Source organism: Mustela nigripes, chromosome 7 (genome assembly GCF_022355385.1).
Source record: "Mustela nigripes isolate SB6536 chromosome 7, MUSNIG.SB6536, whole genome shotgun sequence".
NCBI classification, from domain to species: Eukaryota; Metazoa; Chordata; class Mammalia; order Carnivora; family Mustelidae; genus Mustela; species Mustela nigripes.
The window spans coordinates 111,160,114-111,174,866 of NC_081563.1; the positions used below are offsets into that span (position 1 = coordinate 111,160,114).

General features: G+C 39.2%; 1 protein-coding gene across 3 annotated transcripts in view; it reads left to right on the forward strand.

The window, feature by feature from the left end:
* LOC132021770 (dynein axonemal assembly factor 9) overlaps positions 1-14,753 on the forward strand; it is a 133,093-nt gene that overhangs the window by 15,796 nt on the left and 102,544 nt on the right. For 2 of the 3 annotated variants that reach the window (XM_059406632.1, XM_059406633.1), the window contains exons 2-5: positions 5,750-5,829; positions 10,062-10,181; positions 13,434-13,558; positions 14,417-14,513. In XM_059406632.1, the coding sequence (XP_059262615.1) occupies positions 5,750-5,829; positions 10,062-10,181; positions 13,434-13,558; positions 14,417-14,513 (422 nt within the window). Of the gene's footprint in view, positions 1-5,749; positions 5,830-10,061; positions 10,182-13,433; positions 13,559-14,416; positions 14,514-14,753 lie in introns of those variants that run through there. The other variant, XM_059406634.1, reaches the window with a different exon arrangement.

The following is a 14,753-nucleotide window of genomic DNA, read 5'->3' on the forward strand; positions in this document are numbered from 1 at the left end:
TTTTTAAAATATATATATTTTTTACATACATTCATACTGTCGTGCTATAATCCCACTATTCACCCACAGAACTGATTTCATCCTATAAAACTCTGTACCTATTTTTTTTTTAAGATTTTTATTTATTTGACAGACAGATCACAAGTAGGCAGAGAGGCAGGCAGAGAGAGAGAGAGGAGGAGGCAGGCTCCCTGCTGAGCAGAGAGCCCAATGTGAGGCTCGATCCCAGGACCCTGGGATCATGACCTGAGCCAAAGGCAGAGGCTTTAACCACTGAGCCACCCAGGCACCCAAAACTCTGTACCTATTAAACAGTAACCCCACTTCTTTCCCCCAGCCCAATACCACTACTATAGTTTCTGTCTCTATAAATTTGAATATTGTAGGTATCTCCTAAAAATGGAATCATATGATATTTGTCTTTTGGGTAATGGCTTATTTTTCACTTACTATAATGTCTTCAAGGTTCATCCATCTTTTTTAGCATGCTTCAGAATCTCCTTTCTTTTAAGATTGAATAATCTTGGGGTGCCTGGGTGGCTCGTGGTTTAGAGCCTCTGCCTTCAGCTCAGGTCATGATCCCAGGGTCCTGGGATCGAGCCCCATATCGGGGCTCTCTGCTCAGCAAGGAGCCTGCTTCCCTTCCTCTCTCTCTCTGCCTACTTGTGATCTCTGTCAAATAAATAAATAAAATCTTTAAAAAAATGGAATGATCTTCCACTGTATGTTTATTCCACTCTTTGTTTATTCATGTCAGTGATACTTGTTTCTACCTTTAGACTTCAGCAAATAATGCTGCTGTGAGCATGGGTATACAAATGTCTCTTCAAATCCTTGTTTTCGGGTTTTTTTTTTTTTTTTAAATATATATATACCCAGAAGTAGAAGTTCTGGATTAAAAAAATAATTCTATTTTAAAAGTTTTCCCTCCCTTTATCCCTCTATTTTTAATTTTTTGAGGAACTGCCATACGGTTTTCCACAGCAGCTACAGTTTTACATTCTCATCAGCAGTGCTCAAAGATTCCTATTTCTCCCGATCCTTGCTTTTTTTTCTCTTTTCTTAATAGTAGCGATCCTAATTTGTGTGGGATTAGTATTTCTTTGTTGTTTTGATTTGCATTTCCCTCATGATTAGTGATGTTAAATGTCTTTTCATGTGCTTATTGCCCATTCATATATCTTCTTTAAAGAAATATGTATTCTAATATTTTGCCTATTTTGAATGGTTTTTTTGGTGTGTGTGTGTGTATGGTGGAATTATAAGAGTGCTTTATATATTCTGGATATTAGTCTCTTACCAGATACATGATTTACAAATATCTCCTCCCATTCTTTGGTTTGCCTTTTCACTGTTGATCGTGTCCTTCTGTGAATGTAAGTTTTTAATTTTGATAAAGTCTAAGTTGTGTATTTTTTATTCTGTTACCTGTGCTTTTGGTGTCTAGCAATATATCATTGCCAAATCCATTTCATGAAACTTTTCCCATATGTCTTCTAAAAGTTTTTTGCTTTCAGATTTACATTTAGGTTTTTTTTCTCTTTTGAGTTTAATTTTATATATGGTTGTAAAGTTAAGGATCCAAGTTTATTCTTCCTTATCTGGATATACAGTGTTCCCAAAGCCATCTGTTGAAAAATTGTCCTCTCAGGTGCCTGGGTGGCGCAGTTGGTTAAGTGTCTGCCTTCAGCTCAGGTCATGATACCAGGGTCCTGAAATCAAGCCCCACGTTGGGCTCTCTCTGTTCATTGGGGAGCCTGCTTCTCCCTCTCCCTCTGCCTGCCCCTACCCCTGCTTGTGTGCTCTTTTCTCACTCTCTTTCTCTTCAAATAAATAAATAAAATCTTTTAAAAAGCAACTGTCCTTTCTCAGTGCATGGTTTTGGTGCCCTTATGAAAAATCATTTGACTGTGAAAATATTAGAGCCAGTCACAAAAAGAGTTTATTTCGATCTCTCCATTCCATTCCACTGGTCAAAATGTCTGTCTTTGTGCCAGTACCACCCTGTTTTGATTACCATAGCTTTGTAGTTACTGTTGTAATCAAGAAGTGTGTCCTTCAGCTTTGTCCTTCTTTTTCAATATGGTTTTGAGAATTCTGGGTCCCTTGAGATTTCCTATGAATTTTAGAATGGATATTTCTATTTCTACAAAAAAAAAAATCATTGGGATTTTGATAGGGATTATGCTGAATCTGGAGATCACTTCCTATAGTATTGACAGTTTAATAATATGAAGGCTTCCAGTACATGAACATGGATGTATTTCCATTATTGGTGTCTTCTTTAATTTCCTTTAGAAATATATGAATGATCCAGTTTCTCTGAATCCTCCCTAGCATTTTGGTATTGTCACCTTGTTTGTTACCTTAGCTTTTCTAATGGATGTATAGTGGTATCTCATTGTGGTTTTAATTTGCATTTTCCATGGATAATGATGTAGAACATGTTTTCAGGTATTTATCTGCCATCTCTATATCCTCTTTGAAGAAATGTTTCTTTATGTCTTTTACCCATTTTCTAATTGGATTTTAATTTTTTTACTGTTTTTTTAAGGGTTCTTTATATATTCTACTTTGTCAGATATGTAATATAAATATGTTCTCCCAGTCTGTAGCTTGTCTTCTCATTCTGTGAACAGGGTTTCATTCTTTGAACAAAGCAAAAGCTTACAATTTTGATGAAAGCCAGTTTATTGATTTTTTTTCTTTCATGGATTATACTATTGGTACCAAGTCTAAGAATTTCATTAAATGTTAAGTTCTGAAGATTTTCTTTTGTTATCTTCTAAAGATTTTATAGTTTTGGGACACCTGGGTGGCTCAGTCAGTTGAGCATCTGTCTTCAGCTCAGGTCACGATCCCAGAGTCCTGGAATCGAGCCCCGCATCATCCGGCTCCCTGCTGGGCAGGGAGCCTCCTTCTCCCTCTCCCTCTGCCTGCCCATCTGCCTACTTGTGCTTTCTCTCTGTGTCAAATAAATAAATAAAATCTTAAAAAAAAACTACAGCTTTTTTATTTTCATATTTAAAATTTTAAATTTGTGAGTTCATTTTTGTATAAAAACGAAATTTAGGTTGAGGTTCATGTTTTTGTCTGTGGATACCATTTGCTCCAACACCATTTATTGAAAAGGCTGTCCTTCCATTGTATTGCTTTTGAACCCTTATCAGAAATTAATCAGCTGTGGGGCGCCTGGGTGGCTCAGTGGGTTAGGCCTCTGCCTTCAGCTTGGGTCATGATCCCAGGGTCGTGGGATCGAGCCCCACATCGGGCTCACTGCTTCGAAGGGAGCCTGCTTCCTCCTCTCTCTCTGCCTGCCTCTTTGTCTACTTGTGAGCTCTGTCAAATAAATAAAATCTTAAAAAAAAAAAAAAAGAAATTAATCAGCTGTATTTGTGTAGGTCTATTTTTGGCATTTGTTTTGTTCCATTGATTGTGTGTCTGTCTCTTGATCAGTACCACTCAGTCTTGAGTACTTTTAGCTGTATAATAAGTCTTGACATGAGAGTGATTCCTCTCCCTATTTTTTCTTCTTCCAAAAATGTTTAACTATTCTAGTTCCTTTGCCTTTCCATGTAAGCTTTGGGTTAATCTTATCTATATCTATAGAAAATCTTGCTGGAATTTTGAAGGGACTGTGTTAAACCTTTACATCAATTTAGGAAGAATTGACATCCATACTATCTTGAGTCTTCCAATCCATGGACACAGTGTCTCTCCATTTACTTAGATCTTCTTTGATTTCCTTTTTTTTAAAGATTTTATTTACTTATTTAGAGAGAGAGAAAGAGCACATTTGAGCAGGGAGAGAGGGGCAGAGGGGAGGGAAAGGGAGAGAAGCTGCAGCACAATGAGCATGGAGTTTGATGTGGGGCTTGATCTCACCACTCTGAGATCATGACCAGAGTCGAAATCAAGAGTCTGATGCTCAACCATTGAGCTACCCCAGTGCCCCTTCATTGATTTCCTTTATCAGTGTTTTACAGTTTTAGCATGTAAATCCTGTATGTTTTGTTAAATTTGTATTTAAATGGCATTGTGTTTTTAATTTGGTTTCCATGTGTTCATTGCTTTGATACGGAAAAAGAGTTGATTTATATGTGTTGACCTTGCAACATTGTTGAACTCACTTACTAGTTCTAGGATTTTTTTAGTAAATTTCATGAGATTCTCTATATAGGCCGTTGTGTCATCTACAGATAAGGATGGTTTTATTTCCTCCTTTTCAGTATGTATGTCTTTTATTTCCTTTTCTTGCCTTATTGCACTAGCTAGAACTTCCGTTATCATGTTGAATGGGAGTGATGAGAGCAGACATTTTTTTCTTGTTCCTCCTTTTAGGGCAAAAGCATTCAGTCTTTCACTGTTAAATATCTTAATTCCTAGTTTTCTGAGTGTTTTTATTGTGACCAAGTGTTGAATTTTATCGAATGATTTTTCTGCATCAATCATATGGTTGTGTCATTTTCTTCTTGAGCCTGTTAATATGATGGATTACATTGACTGATTTACCAATAATGAACCAGCCTTGTATCACTGGGGTAAACCCCTCTTGGTCATGGTGTGTATAATTATTCTTCTGTGTTGTTGAATTTTATTTACTAATATTTTATTAAGGTTTTTAGAGCTATATTCATGATGGATATTGGTTTACAGCTTTCTTTTCTGGGAATACTGTCTTCTGGTTTTGATGTTAGGTGGTATATATGAACATTGTAAGGGAAGACAGTGGTAAGTCATGAAATGGATATTTGGGGGAGTGGAAACATCAGAAAGAGTCTGTGAGGGTTGGGGGGAAGATTTCAGGGGAGAGAAATAATGTTGTTTGGCTGAGCACTGTTGTTTGGTTGAGTATAGGGCAGTGTAATTGAGCAACTACAAGCAAGGGATGGGGATGAAGTCTGATTGTCATAGATGGAACAGTTCGTGTAGTCGGTTTATGGAGGATCTTAGTTAATACTGTTGTGGTAAGGCTGGGTATATGTTGACTGTAGGGAAAAAATTAAATACAGGAGTGTTAGGGAGGGAATAGTGGAGGTGACAGGGAGAGATCTAGCAGAAGTATCAGTCTTAAGTAGGAAATTGAGCATCTTTTTTTCTGGGACTGCTGGGAAGGAGGAAGGGTTGGTATGAAGAGCATGGAATCCTTAGAAGTGATATTAATGTCTGGGAGTGCCTTTCCTTATTCTTTTTTGGGAGGAGGGACTATTCACTAAGGCCACAGGAATAAACCTGACCAGAAATGGGAACAAATACCCTTTGCTGATACTCTAACTGGGGGTAGTTGTGATCATGAGTCAGAACTTCACTTAGGTCCTTAAACCAATTTTTTGGTTTTTATTTTTCACTTTTGCTTTTGGCAAACTGATGGAGATCACAGTTAGGGCAAATAAGTGTGGAAACTCTTCTTTGATAATCCTCAAAAATGAGAAGTCACTGGAGAGACTTCTGATCAGCTGCTGAGTCCCAGTCCTGTCTAGCATTGACCATGAGAGGGCCTTTGGTTCCATTCTGTACTGAGCCACTGAGCCACAGACTGTCCAGTTCATAATCAGCAGTTCAGATTTAGGCTTCAGGTAAATTCTGCATAATCTCTTCCAGATAATAGAAGAGAAGGGAGTACTTCCCAGTTCATTTTATATTCTGATATCAAGACCAGGCAAGGACCACTTTCCATCCCTAGTATCATTCCTCATCCTCATGCCTTCATGTACTGACACTCAGGAGCTGATTTCTGTTCTTGTTGCAGCTGCAGCCGACTCCGCAAGGTTCAGAGCATCTTGACCCAGAGCAGCAAGTCTCAACCTGATGGGATCCTCTGCATCCTAGGTCAGTGCTTTTAACAAGGTGGGGCAATTTGGCTTCTGTTCAAGGAAGATATTAATAATAGTATCATTGTGAGATAAGCTTGAGTTAGCGTCCTTCTCCCAGCTCTTTTTCTCTTGAAATCTGTTGCTGTTTCTATGAGGTCAGGTGTCCTATCAGTGGGATAAGGAGGCAGGAGGCAGTACCACAGGGTAGGTACTTTGTACATGTTACCTTATTTCTTCTCACAGCAGCCTTGCAAGGGGACAGCATTGTCTCTTTTTTACAGAGCGGGAGACTGAAACTCTAGAACATGAAACAGACTTGCTCAGGACCAGCGAGTGGCAGAACTGGGCCTTTATTTGTTCTTTAAATTTTTTTATTATGAAAACGCATCATATAATTTAAAAATTAAGACAGTATGCAGATGATAATGAACAGAGCTTCCTAACCATCCCAGGTACCAGTTTCCACTCCCCAGAGATAGCATTGCCAATTGAATCTTTTTTTTTTTAACACAAATAGAAACATTTTATTCATACTGTCATTAACCTAATTTTTAAATTTTCATTTGACAATGTATCTTGGAGATTTTTCTGAACGTCATTTCAGATTGATGTTCTTTATCTCATTTTCATTTATACCCATAGTATTGATTTATGGAAGTGGAATTGTTAAGCCTGGTGGTTTGTCCATCAACCACCCAAGTTCCTTCCCAGAAACAAAACACTGCTAGGTTCTTACTTGTCTTTCCTCACATATTCCATGCATGATTTTGTGTTTTCACTTAACAGCACTTGCATTTAAGCTTGTGAGAGGCAGTGTGCAGAGTTTTTAACATATGCTCTGGAGCTAGACAGGTTTTGGGTTTGAATCCTGATTCCACTACTCAGCTCAGAGGTTGGTGGGTCTCCAGAATAACCCAGTTATGGTGTAATAACCAAACTATGGAAAGAGCCCAGATGTCCATCGACAGTGGATAAAGAAGATGTGGTATATATATCCAATGGAATACAACTCAGCCATCCTAAAAAATGAAATCTTGCCATTTGAAGCGATGCAGATAGAACCAAAGGGTATTATGCTAAGTGAAATAAGTCAATCAGAGAAAGACAATTATCGTATCTCACTCATATGTGGAATCTAAGAAACAAAACGGGATCATAGGGAAAGTGAGGGAAATATAAAATGATATGAAATCAGAGAGGGAGACAAACCATAAGAGACTCTTAATCATAGGAAACAAACTGAGGGATGCTAGATGATGGACATTAAGGAGGGCATGTGAGGGCACCTGGGTGGTTCAGTGGGTTAAGCCGCTGCCTTCGGCTCGGGTCATGATCTCAGGGTCCTGGGATCGAGTCCCGCATCGGGCTCTCTGCTCAGCAGGGAGCCTGCTTCCTCCTCTCTATCTCTGCCTGCCTCTCTGCCTACTTGTAATCTCTCTCTGTCAAATAAATAAATAAAATCTTTAAAAAAAAAAAAGGAGGGCATGTGATATAATGAACACTGGGTATTATATAAATGATTGATGAATCACTGAACTCTACCTCTGAAACTCATACACTATATATTAATTGGATTAAAATAAAAATTAAAATGAATAGCAGCTGATGCCAGCAGAGAAGAATGCATCTTGACCATATACACTCAACACACACACACACTCACACTCACACACTCCTGCAGAAGCCCTCTTTGAAATTTAAATGGTAGTTAGGGGAGAAAATAAAGGGCAGAACCTTAAAAATTGCCGAAGTTTCAAATTTAAAAAACTGAACAATAACTTTACTGAGCTTACTTGGGAAAATGTGATCAAGTTTTCTGCTTTTAGAAGGAAATATGGATTTATGGTAGAAATTACTTTTTTTTTTGTTAAATAAAGTTGTATTTTACCTAAAAACAGAACAAAACAAAACCACAGCTATGGTGGACCTGGAATTCCCACCAAAGGTTTCAAATGTTTAAACTGGATTTAAAGAATCCATTCATTGGATTATCTCTCTAGCTATAACCCTCAGAAGAGTGGACGCTGTCTTTGCCATGAATTTACCTATGAATAAAAGCACCTGTTCATTACTGTACTTATGCTGTCATTTCAGTTGGCTTCTGTGTCCCTTCCTTTGACATATGTTCCCCCCTCCACCTACTGCAATCAAAGTTTAGCACTTGTTTAGCACTTCTGTACCTTCTGGCACTATAAGATACTCTAGGCTTATTTTATTTTATTTTAAGATTTTATTTATTTATTTGACAGACAGAGATCACAAGTAGGCAGAGAGGCAGGCAGAGAGAGAGAGAAAGGGAAGCAGACTCTTTGCTGAGCAGAGAACCCCATGAGGGGCTCCATCCCAGAACCTGGGATCATGACCTGAGCTGAAGGCAGAGGCTTTAGCCCACTGAGCCACCCAGGCGCCCCTAGGCTTATTTTATAGATTTCCTGCTCCAGTCCTAGAATCAGCCATTTCGCCAAGGAGTGCTGGGGTTCCTTTAACCGGAGAATGGTATTAGAAACTAGGATCTGGGGGTGTCTGGGTGGCTCAGTGGGTTGAGCCTCTGCCTTCAGTTTAGGTCATGATTCCAGGGTCCTGGGATTGAGCCCCATATCAGGCTCTCTGCTTGGAGGGGAGCCTGCTTCCCTCTCTCTCTCTGCCTGCCTCTCTGCCTATTTGTAATCTCTCCCTCTTTCTTTTTCTCGCTCCCTCTCTGTCAAATAAACAAATCTTAAAAAAAAGAAAGAAAGAAAAGAAACCAGGATCTGGGCATTGGATACACTCTTGTTACTACTGGAATGTCAAATGCTTCTAGACTCGGGGGCAGCGGACAGCTGACAGTTTGTGTGTACATTACCTGTAATTGTTATGTAACCATCTGTATCTATATTAAGCTATACATGAATTCAGATTAATGTCTCCAGCCTACCCACTTACTACATAGATTATTCTAATTTCCCCCTTTTGCTTATCTGTAAACTTCTACTTCACCACTAGGGAACTTGGTACCCATCATCCAGTTTACTTGTTTAATTCCAATATACATGTATAACAGTATCAGAATTGTTAACCTGTAATACCCTTATGAGAAACAACTTTGTCAGCTAAAGCATTGTGCCTACATAGAGTTTCTTTTGCCTTTAATTTGACCTGGTCAGTCTTTTTCATGTCAGCAGTTTATGTGGCCAGAACCCTTAGAAGTGGACATGCTGAGGCTAGGTCTGCCTAGTCTGTTTATTTTTAACTTTCTAGCCCTTTAAAGTTTGGGTCTTAGATAGGCCAGTCCATTCTGGCTTTTGATTCTTTTTCACCCCTCCCTTCACTGAAGTGTTGAATGGGATAGAACAGGGCTGTGCTACTTTGATCTCAGCTCAGAAGGGAGTTCTTTTATATTAGAAGTCCTCTGTCACAGGTAATCTCTGGGCCCCTCTGGTCTAAATGACCATTACTTTTTTTCACTTGTCTGAGTGACCATTGCCAGCCCTCTTTCCCAGGCTCTAGCCATATTTCTATTCTTGGTGTGCTTTCTGCTCCAACTCCTTCCTCAGCCTCATGTAGACAGCTACCACTGTCTATCTGCCCGTGACATGCTCAGAGATACTCAGCAACCAGGTAGTACCGATGCCCATGCCACTGAAAGGCAGTAGTGAAGGTGTATTGTTTAAATTTTTTTTGTCTCTGACCCAGCTCCACTAGACTGTAAACTTTATGGGGGCCATTTGCAGGCATGTTTATCACACAATCCAGCATCCAGCACAATGATGGTCCTTGAGCTTAATAAATATTTGTGAAATGATGGGTGTGTGTAGTTCCATTCACTTGTACTCTTTTTCACTTTGAGTTCTTTCAAACTACCTTAAATTGCCTTTGATTCCTGAAGTTTGGATAAATCTCTCTTTGAGAAGTGAATATTTTTAATCCTGTATTCCTATTCTAACTGAAAAGTATCCCAAAATCTTTAACCAGCTGTGGCAGGACCCAGACCATATTTTCTGCTTCTTTCTATAGTGAAAAATTTGCTTTTTGGAAATTAATAGCTTCAATAATGTGTACTATTTAATTGTTTAAACTAGATGGATCTTGAAAACCAAGGAAGAGTACTTGATGCTTCTTTCACAGAGTTGCTAATTTGGTTACTGGCACAAAATTGATGTGAGCTTCTGCCTTTAGCCTAACCCTGTGGATTTTGCTGAGCAGGGGCAATTTATGGGGGCTCATTTGTGTCCCATAGTACAGCTGATCAGAGCCTTCTTTGCTTTGCAGGAATCGATAGCAGGTACAATGAAGGCTGCAGAGAGCTGGCAAATTACCTTCTCTTTGGTTTGTACAATCAGAATACATGTGATTTTGAGAAAACAGGATTTTCTGAAGAAGTTCTAGATGGTAAGTATATATAGTATTAAGTAGTATGCTCCTGTTAGTAACCTACTGGTTGATAATAAGACTAATGACAAGTAGTTTTCAGAATATGTTTACTGGCTAAATCAGCTTTAGAGGGAAATGTGCATATCAGTTTGGTTTTATATCTTCTTGGCAAGGTTCTAGGTTTCCTCTGAATTGCCCACTGCCTTTACGTGCTGGGAGGTTCAGATTATGTGCTGTTGTCCTGTGAAAGCGCATTCAGTTGTGGGTCACGGATGAGCCTGCAGGCTACTCCTACAAGGAAGATTTCATGTGGATCTTCAGCTTAGGAACAAAGGCTCTTTGTCCAGTTCTGTCTTTGGGAATTGTTTTCTGTGTGACTTTAATTCATGACGATGCCCACGATTACAATGGAGGCTTTCTGCTTACATTCCCCTTTCTTTAGCTCTGAGACACTCTCCCTGTGTTGATGCTATTGTGGGCTGATGCCCAGGAGCTGTCTCTGATATCGCATACTGAGCATCATGACTTGTCTGCCAGATGGATCAGGACACACAGGAATAGACAAATCAAACTGGACAAGAGACAGGCAGCTCTTGTGAAGCAGCTAGGGAGTGCATAAAGGCTAACATCTGAATACTGATACTGATATTGAAGTCATCTTGCAGTGGATGTAGTGCAATGGTTTTAAAGTGGGGGCAGTTTTATTCCCTGAGATATTGCATTTGGCAATATCTGAAGACATTTTTGATTGTCACAACTGGGCATAGTGGCTACTAGACATCTACAGTGCATCCAGACAGCCCCCCACAACAAAAAATGAGCTGGTCTTCTAAACTACCAGTAGTTCTAAGTTTAAGGAGCCCTGGTCTGCTGGGATGTGAAAATTCTTCTGTGGTAAAATCCTTAATAGTGTTATCCTTGTAGATTGATTAAAGATTTTCTTTTTATTAGGAAATGCAGAAGGAGTAGGTTGCAGTTAGAACTTTCATTAAATTTCTTTCAATTTCAAATTTACTTTCAGGTTTTGGTTTTTATTAAAAATGCTTCTTTATGCAGGGCCTCTGAGTCAGTTAAGTATCTGTCTTTGGCTCAGGTCATGATCCCAGCATCGGGGGATTAAGTCCTGCATTGGCCTCCCTGCTCAGCAGGGAGCCTGCTCCTCCCTCTCCCATTCCCCCTGCTTGTGCTCTATCTCTCAAGTAAATAAATAAAAAAAATATATATATATATATTTTATGCTTCTTTATGCTGTACAGCATCTACTGGTTTAGAAAGAATTCATCTTGGGGTGCTTGGGTGCCTTAGTCAGTTAAGGGTCAGACTGTTGATCTAAGCTCGAGGTTTGATCTCAGAGTTGTAAGCTGGAGCCCTGCATTGGTCTCCATGCTGGGCATGGAGCCTACTTTAAAAAAAAAAAAAAGAATTCATCTTGGCAGCCATTTAGAATTATAAAAAGACAGATGCTCATACCAGCCACACATTTCACTGCAGCCAAAGTTGCTAAGGATATTGTAGTCCTGAAATTAAGGAAATAGTTTAAATCCTCAAAGGTGTGCCTTTTTCGCTTATGCTTATAATTGTCTTTATCCTGCCATCTGGCACAATGGGTACTTATAAAATGAGCATTTTCTTTGACTGATTTAATATATCATTAATGAATTAAAAATGAGTTAGTAAATTCATATTTTTAAATTCAAGTAGTTGGCAAACTGTGATCACTGGATTTATGCATCTACATTTTGATCTCTATAGGAGAGGAAAAGAGGCCAACATGAAGAATTTATTTTTTAAAAACACTTTTAAAATAGTTTGCATATTCATCCAGTTTTCTTACACTTTCATCTTTTACTGTTAATTTTGTTCAGAGCAATGACATCAGAGTCCTATGAGATTCTGAGTAGAACAGTAGTTGTTGCATTATTTCTTTTACTGAACCCTAATTCTTTGTGGAGTATTACACATTAGCGTAAAGTACAGTCTACACAGGAAGCCCCCTCAGCCTCTCCATGTGACTTTAAACTCTAACTCCTCAGAAGGCAATCTACAGGTGATTCGGGGCAAGGCCCTTAGAAGGCCTTTATGAAGAAAACCAGCAGGATGAGAGGTGATCTCTGTCCCATCCTTTGCCACCTTTTGATTCTAGTGATTAACTGAGAGTCATCAATGAATAGGCTGCTCTATACCATGTTCCCTAGAACACCTGGTTCTGACCAGGTGTGGGGCACAGAGTGATTTTTGAAAAACTGAAGGTCAGCATCATGGAGCTTTATTTCAAGAGGCGTGGTCAGCTGCTGTCGGTATTCATTGGGCCTAGGTTTTTGTAGAGTATAGGCTGTCACTTTGTATTACTGTGTTGGCATTGCCCTAAACCTGCTGTTTCAGATGCCCCCTTGCTCCTCTCACTTCCAGCCATCCTCCTCTAGCAACTTCCCTAGCACTATCTTGTTAGTTGCCTGTGGTGGCTCTGCTTTCTCAGAAGCTAGGCAGTGGAGCTCTGCTCTTTTTCTGGAAGTATGATTGCTTTCTTTCTCAATCCTCAAACTGCTTTAGTATTCCTGCCCCATTCCAGGACTCTTGTTAACTTACCTAAGTTTATTTGCACACTTGGGATTGTTTTATTTATTTGACCCACCAACATCCATGTTTTTTTCTTGAGTCTGTGAGCTGCTGATCTATTTATAGAAGCCTGTCCTCTTGCCTCTACTTCCTTCCTCCCAGCCTTTCCTGGGAGGAAAGAGTTCACCCCCATACACAGTAACCCTTCCCACAGCTGAATAGTGATGTCCTCAGGCCCATGATTACACTGAGTCAACAGCCAAGAACTTTAGACATGCCTACAGAAGAATGTTACCAGTGGTATTCCATGCTATTTCTTGCCTCAGTGGCTTTAGGGTATGGAGTTTTCATTTGGTATTTATCTCTGTAGCAAAGTACACACCCAAGTCTGGTACCACAGATTTGATGGTGTTGAACTTTACAAAAGCAGAACATCCTGAAAGCTGTTCTTTTGACTTATTCTGTGCCTTCATTGTCCTAACCAGAGGGCCACAGTGATGAGAGCATTGCACAGGAACTAGAAAGTCCTTGCTGCCCACACGAGTTACACAGTCACTTTGAGTCACGTTGCCTAGTTATAAAGAACTTTTCAGTTTGGAGTTTTCTTACATTGTCTCTGAAATAGTTTTAATGGTATTATTAATGATGTGAACAGTAAATGTGTAAAGGAGATGACTTTGACAGTGTTGTGATTTAATTTTGTTTTTCTTTCAGATGTAATTATATTGATTAAATCAGATAGTGTCCATCTGTACTGTAATCCTGTCAACTATCGCTATCTCTTACCCTATGTGGCACATTGGAGAAATCTGCATTTCCACTGTATGACGGAAAATGAGGTAAGAAGGGAAGATAGAATAGGCACTCAGAGACATTCCGAGGATACTCTTTCAGAAAAGTATAGATCTAGAATAGGAGGTCCCTTAAAAAGATCAAATTGTAGGATGTCATCACACAAAAAAGTTACTTGTTTTAGTGGAAATTTTCATAATTCATTATGAGGCTACCTTATAGTTAAATTATATGCCTGACAGACAAAAGGGACTCTTCAATTGGGACCTAGTCGTAGCTTCCTGTCCTGCTTGTTTATCACCAGTCTGTACCCATTCTCTTAGGGGACTGGTGCCATGGACTGCCTCAGGAGAGTTTGATAAGCTTTTGTAACATTTCTATATTTGGATTTTTTGGTATTTGTTTCCTTTTGGGTTCTTTTCAAGGGTTTGGCTGGAAATCAAATCAGGACTTGAGATTTAGGATTTCATGGAAATGGTGACCTAATATGGGTCAAAAACCCTTCTTTTCTTTTTTTTTAAGTTCAGGGTATTTACTCTCAATCCTAAATGATCACTAACATGTGCTCGCTTCGGCAGCACATATACTAAAATGATCACTAACATAACACAACAGACTTATGATCAAATAAGAAAAATAAAGTAAAATTATAAAAAATACCGATATACAGTTGCCCCTTGAACACCATGTGAGCTTCTGGGGAATTTTTGAGGCAAGTTTCAGCTCTTGCATTCAGGTATCTGACCAGGAAACACAAAACTTGGGCTTTGGAAACACCCTCTTGGGTGCAGTCCTCTATAATAATGTCATTTGAGATAACTCTGATTGATAAAATATCAAGAAAATAGGGGATTTTGTATGATGTCTCCTCAGAACCTATTTTTCCCCTCAATTTCCCTCTTCAGTATGAAGATGAGGAAGCTGCAGAAGAATTTAAAATTGCCAGCTTTGTGGACATGGTTCGAGATTGTAGTAGAATTGGCATTCCTTACAGCTCCCAAGGTCAGTGTCTGACAGCAAGCCATATTAGAACCTTGCTTGGATGATGTGTGAATCCCAGCATTTCTACTGCTCCCTCCTTCCATTGGAGGCATTCAGCTGGGAAACCCATTGATCTATTTTCATTAAAGGCAGAGAATCAAGCACAATGAAATTTGGGGATTTTTCTGTGCAAGCTGGTACTCATAACTGAAATTTCTATGACAACACAGCAGGCCATCTAGTCAGATAGAAAAATTGATA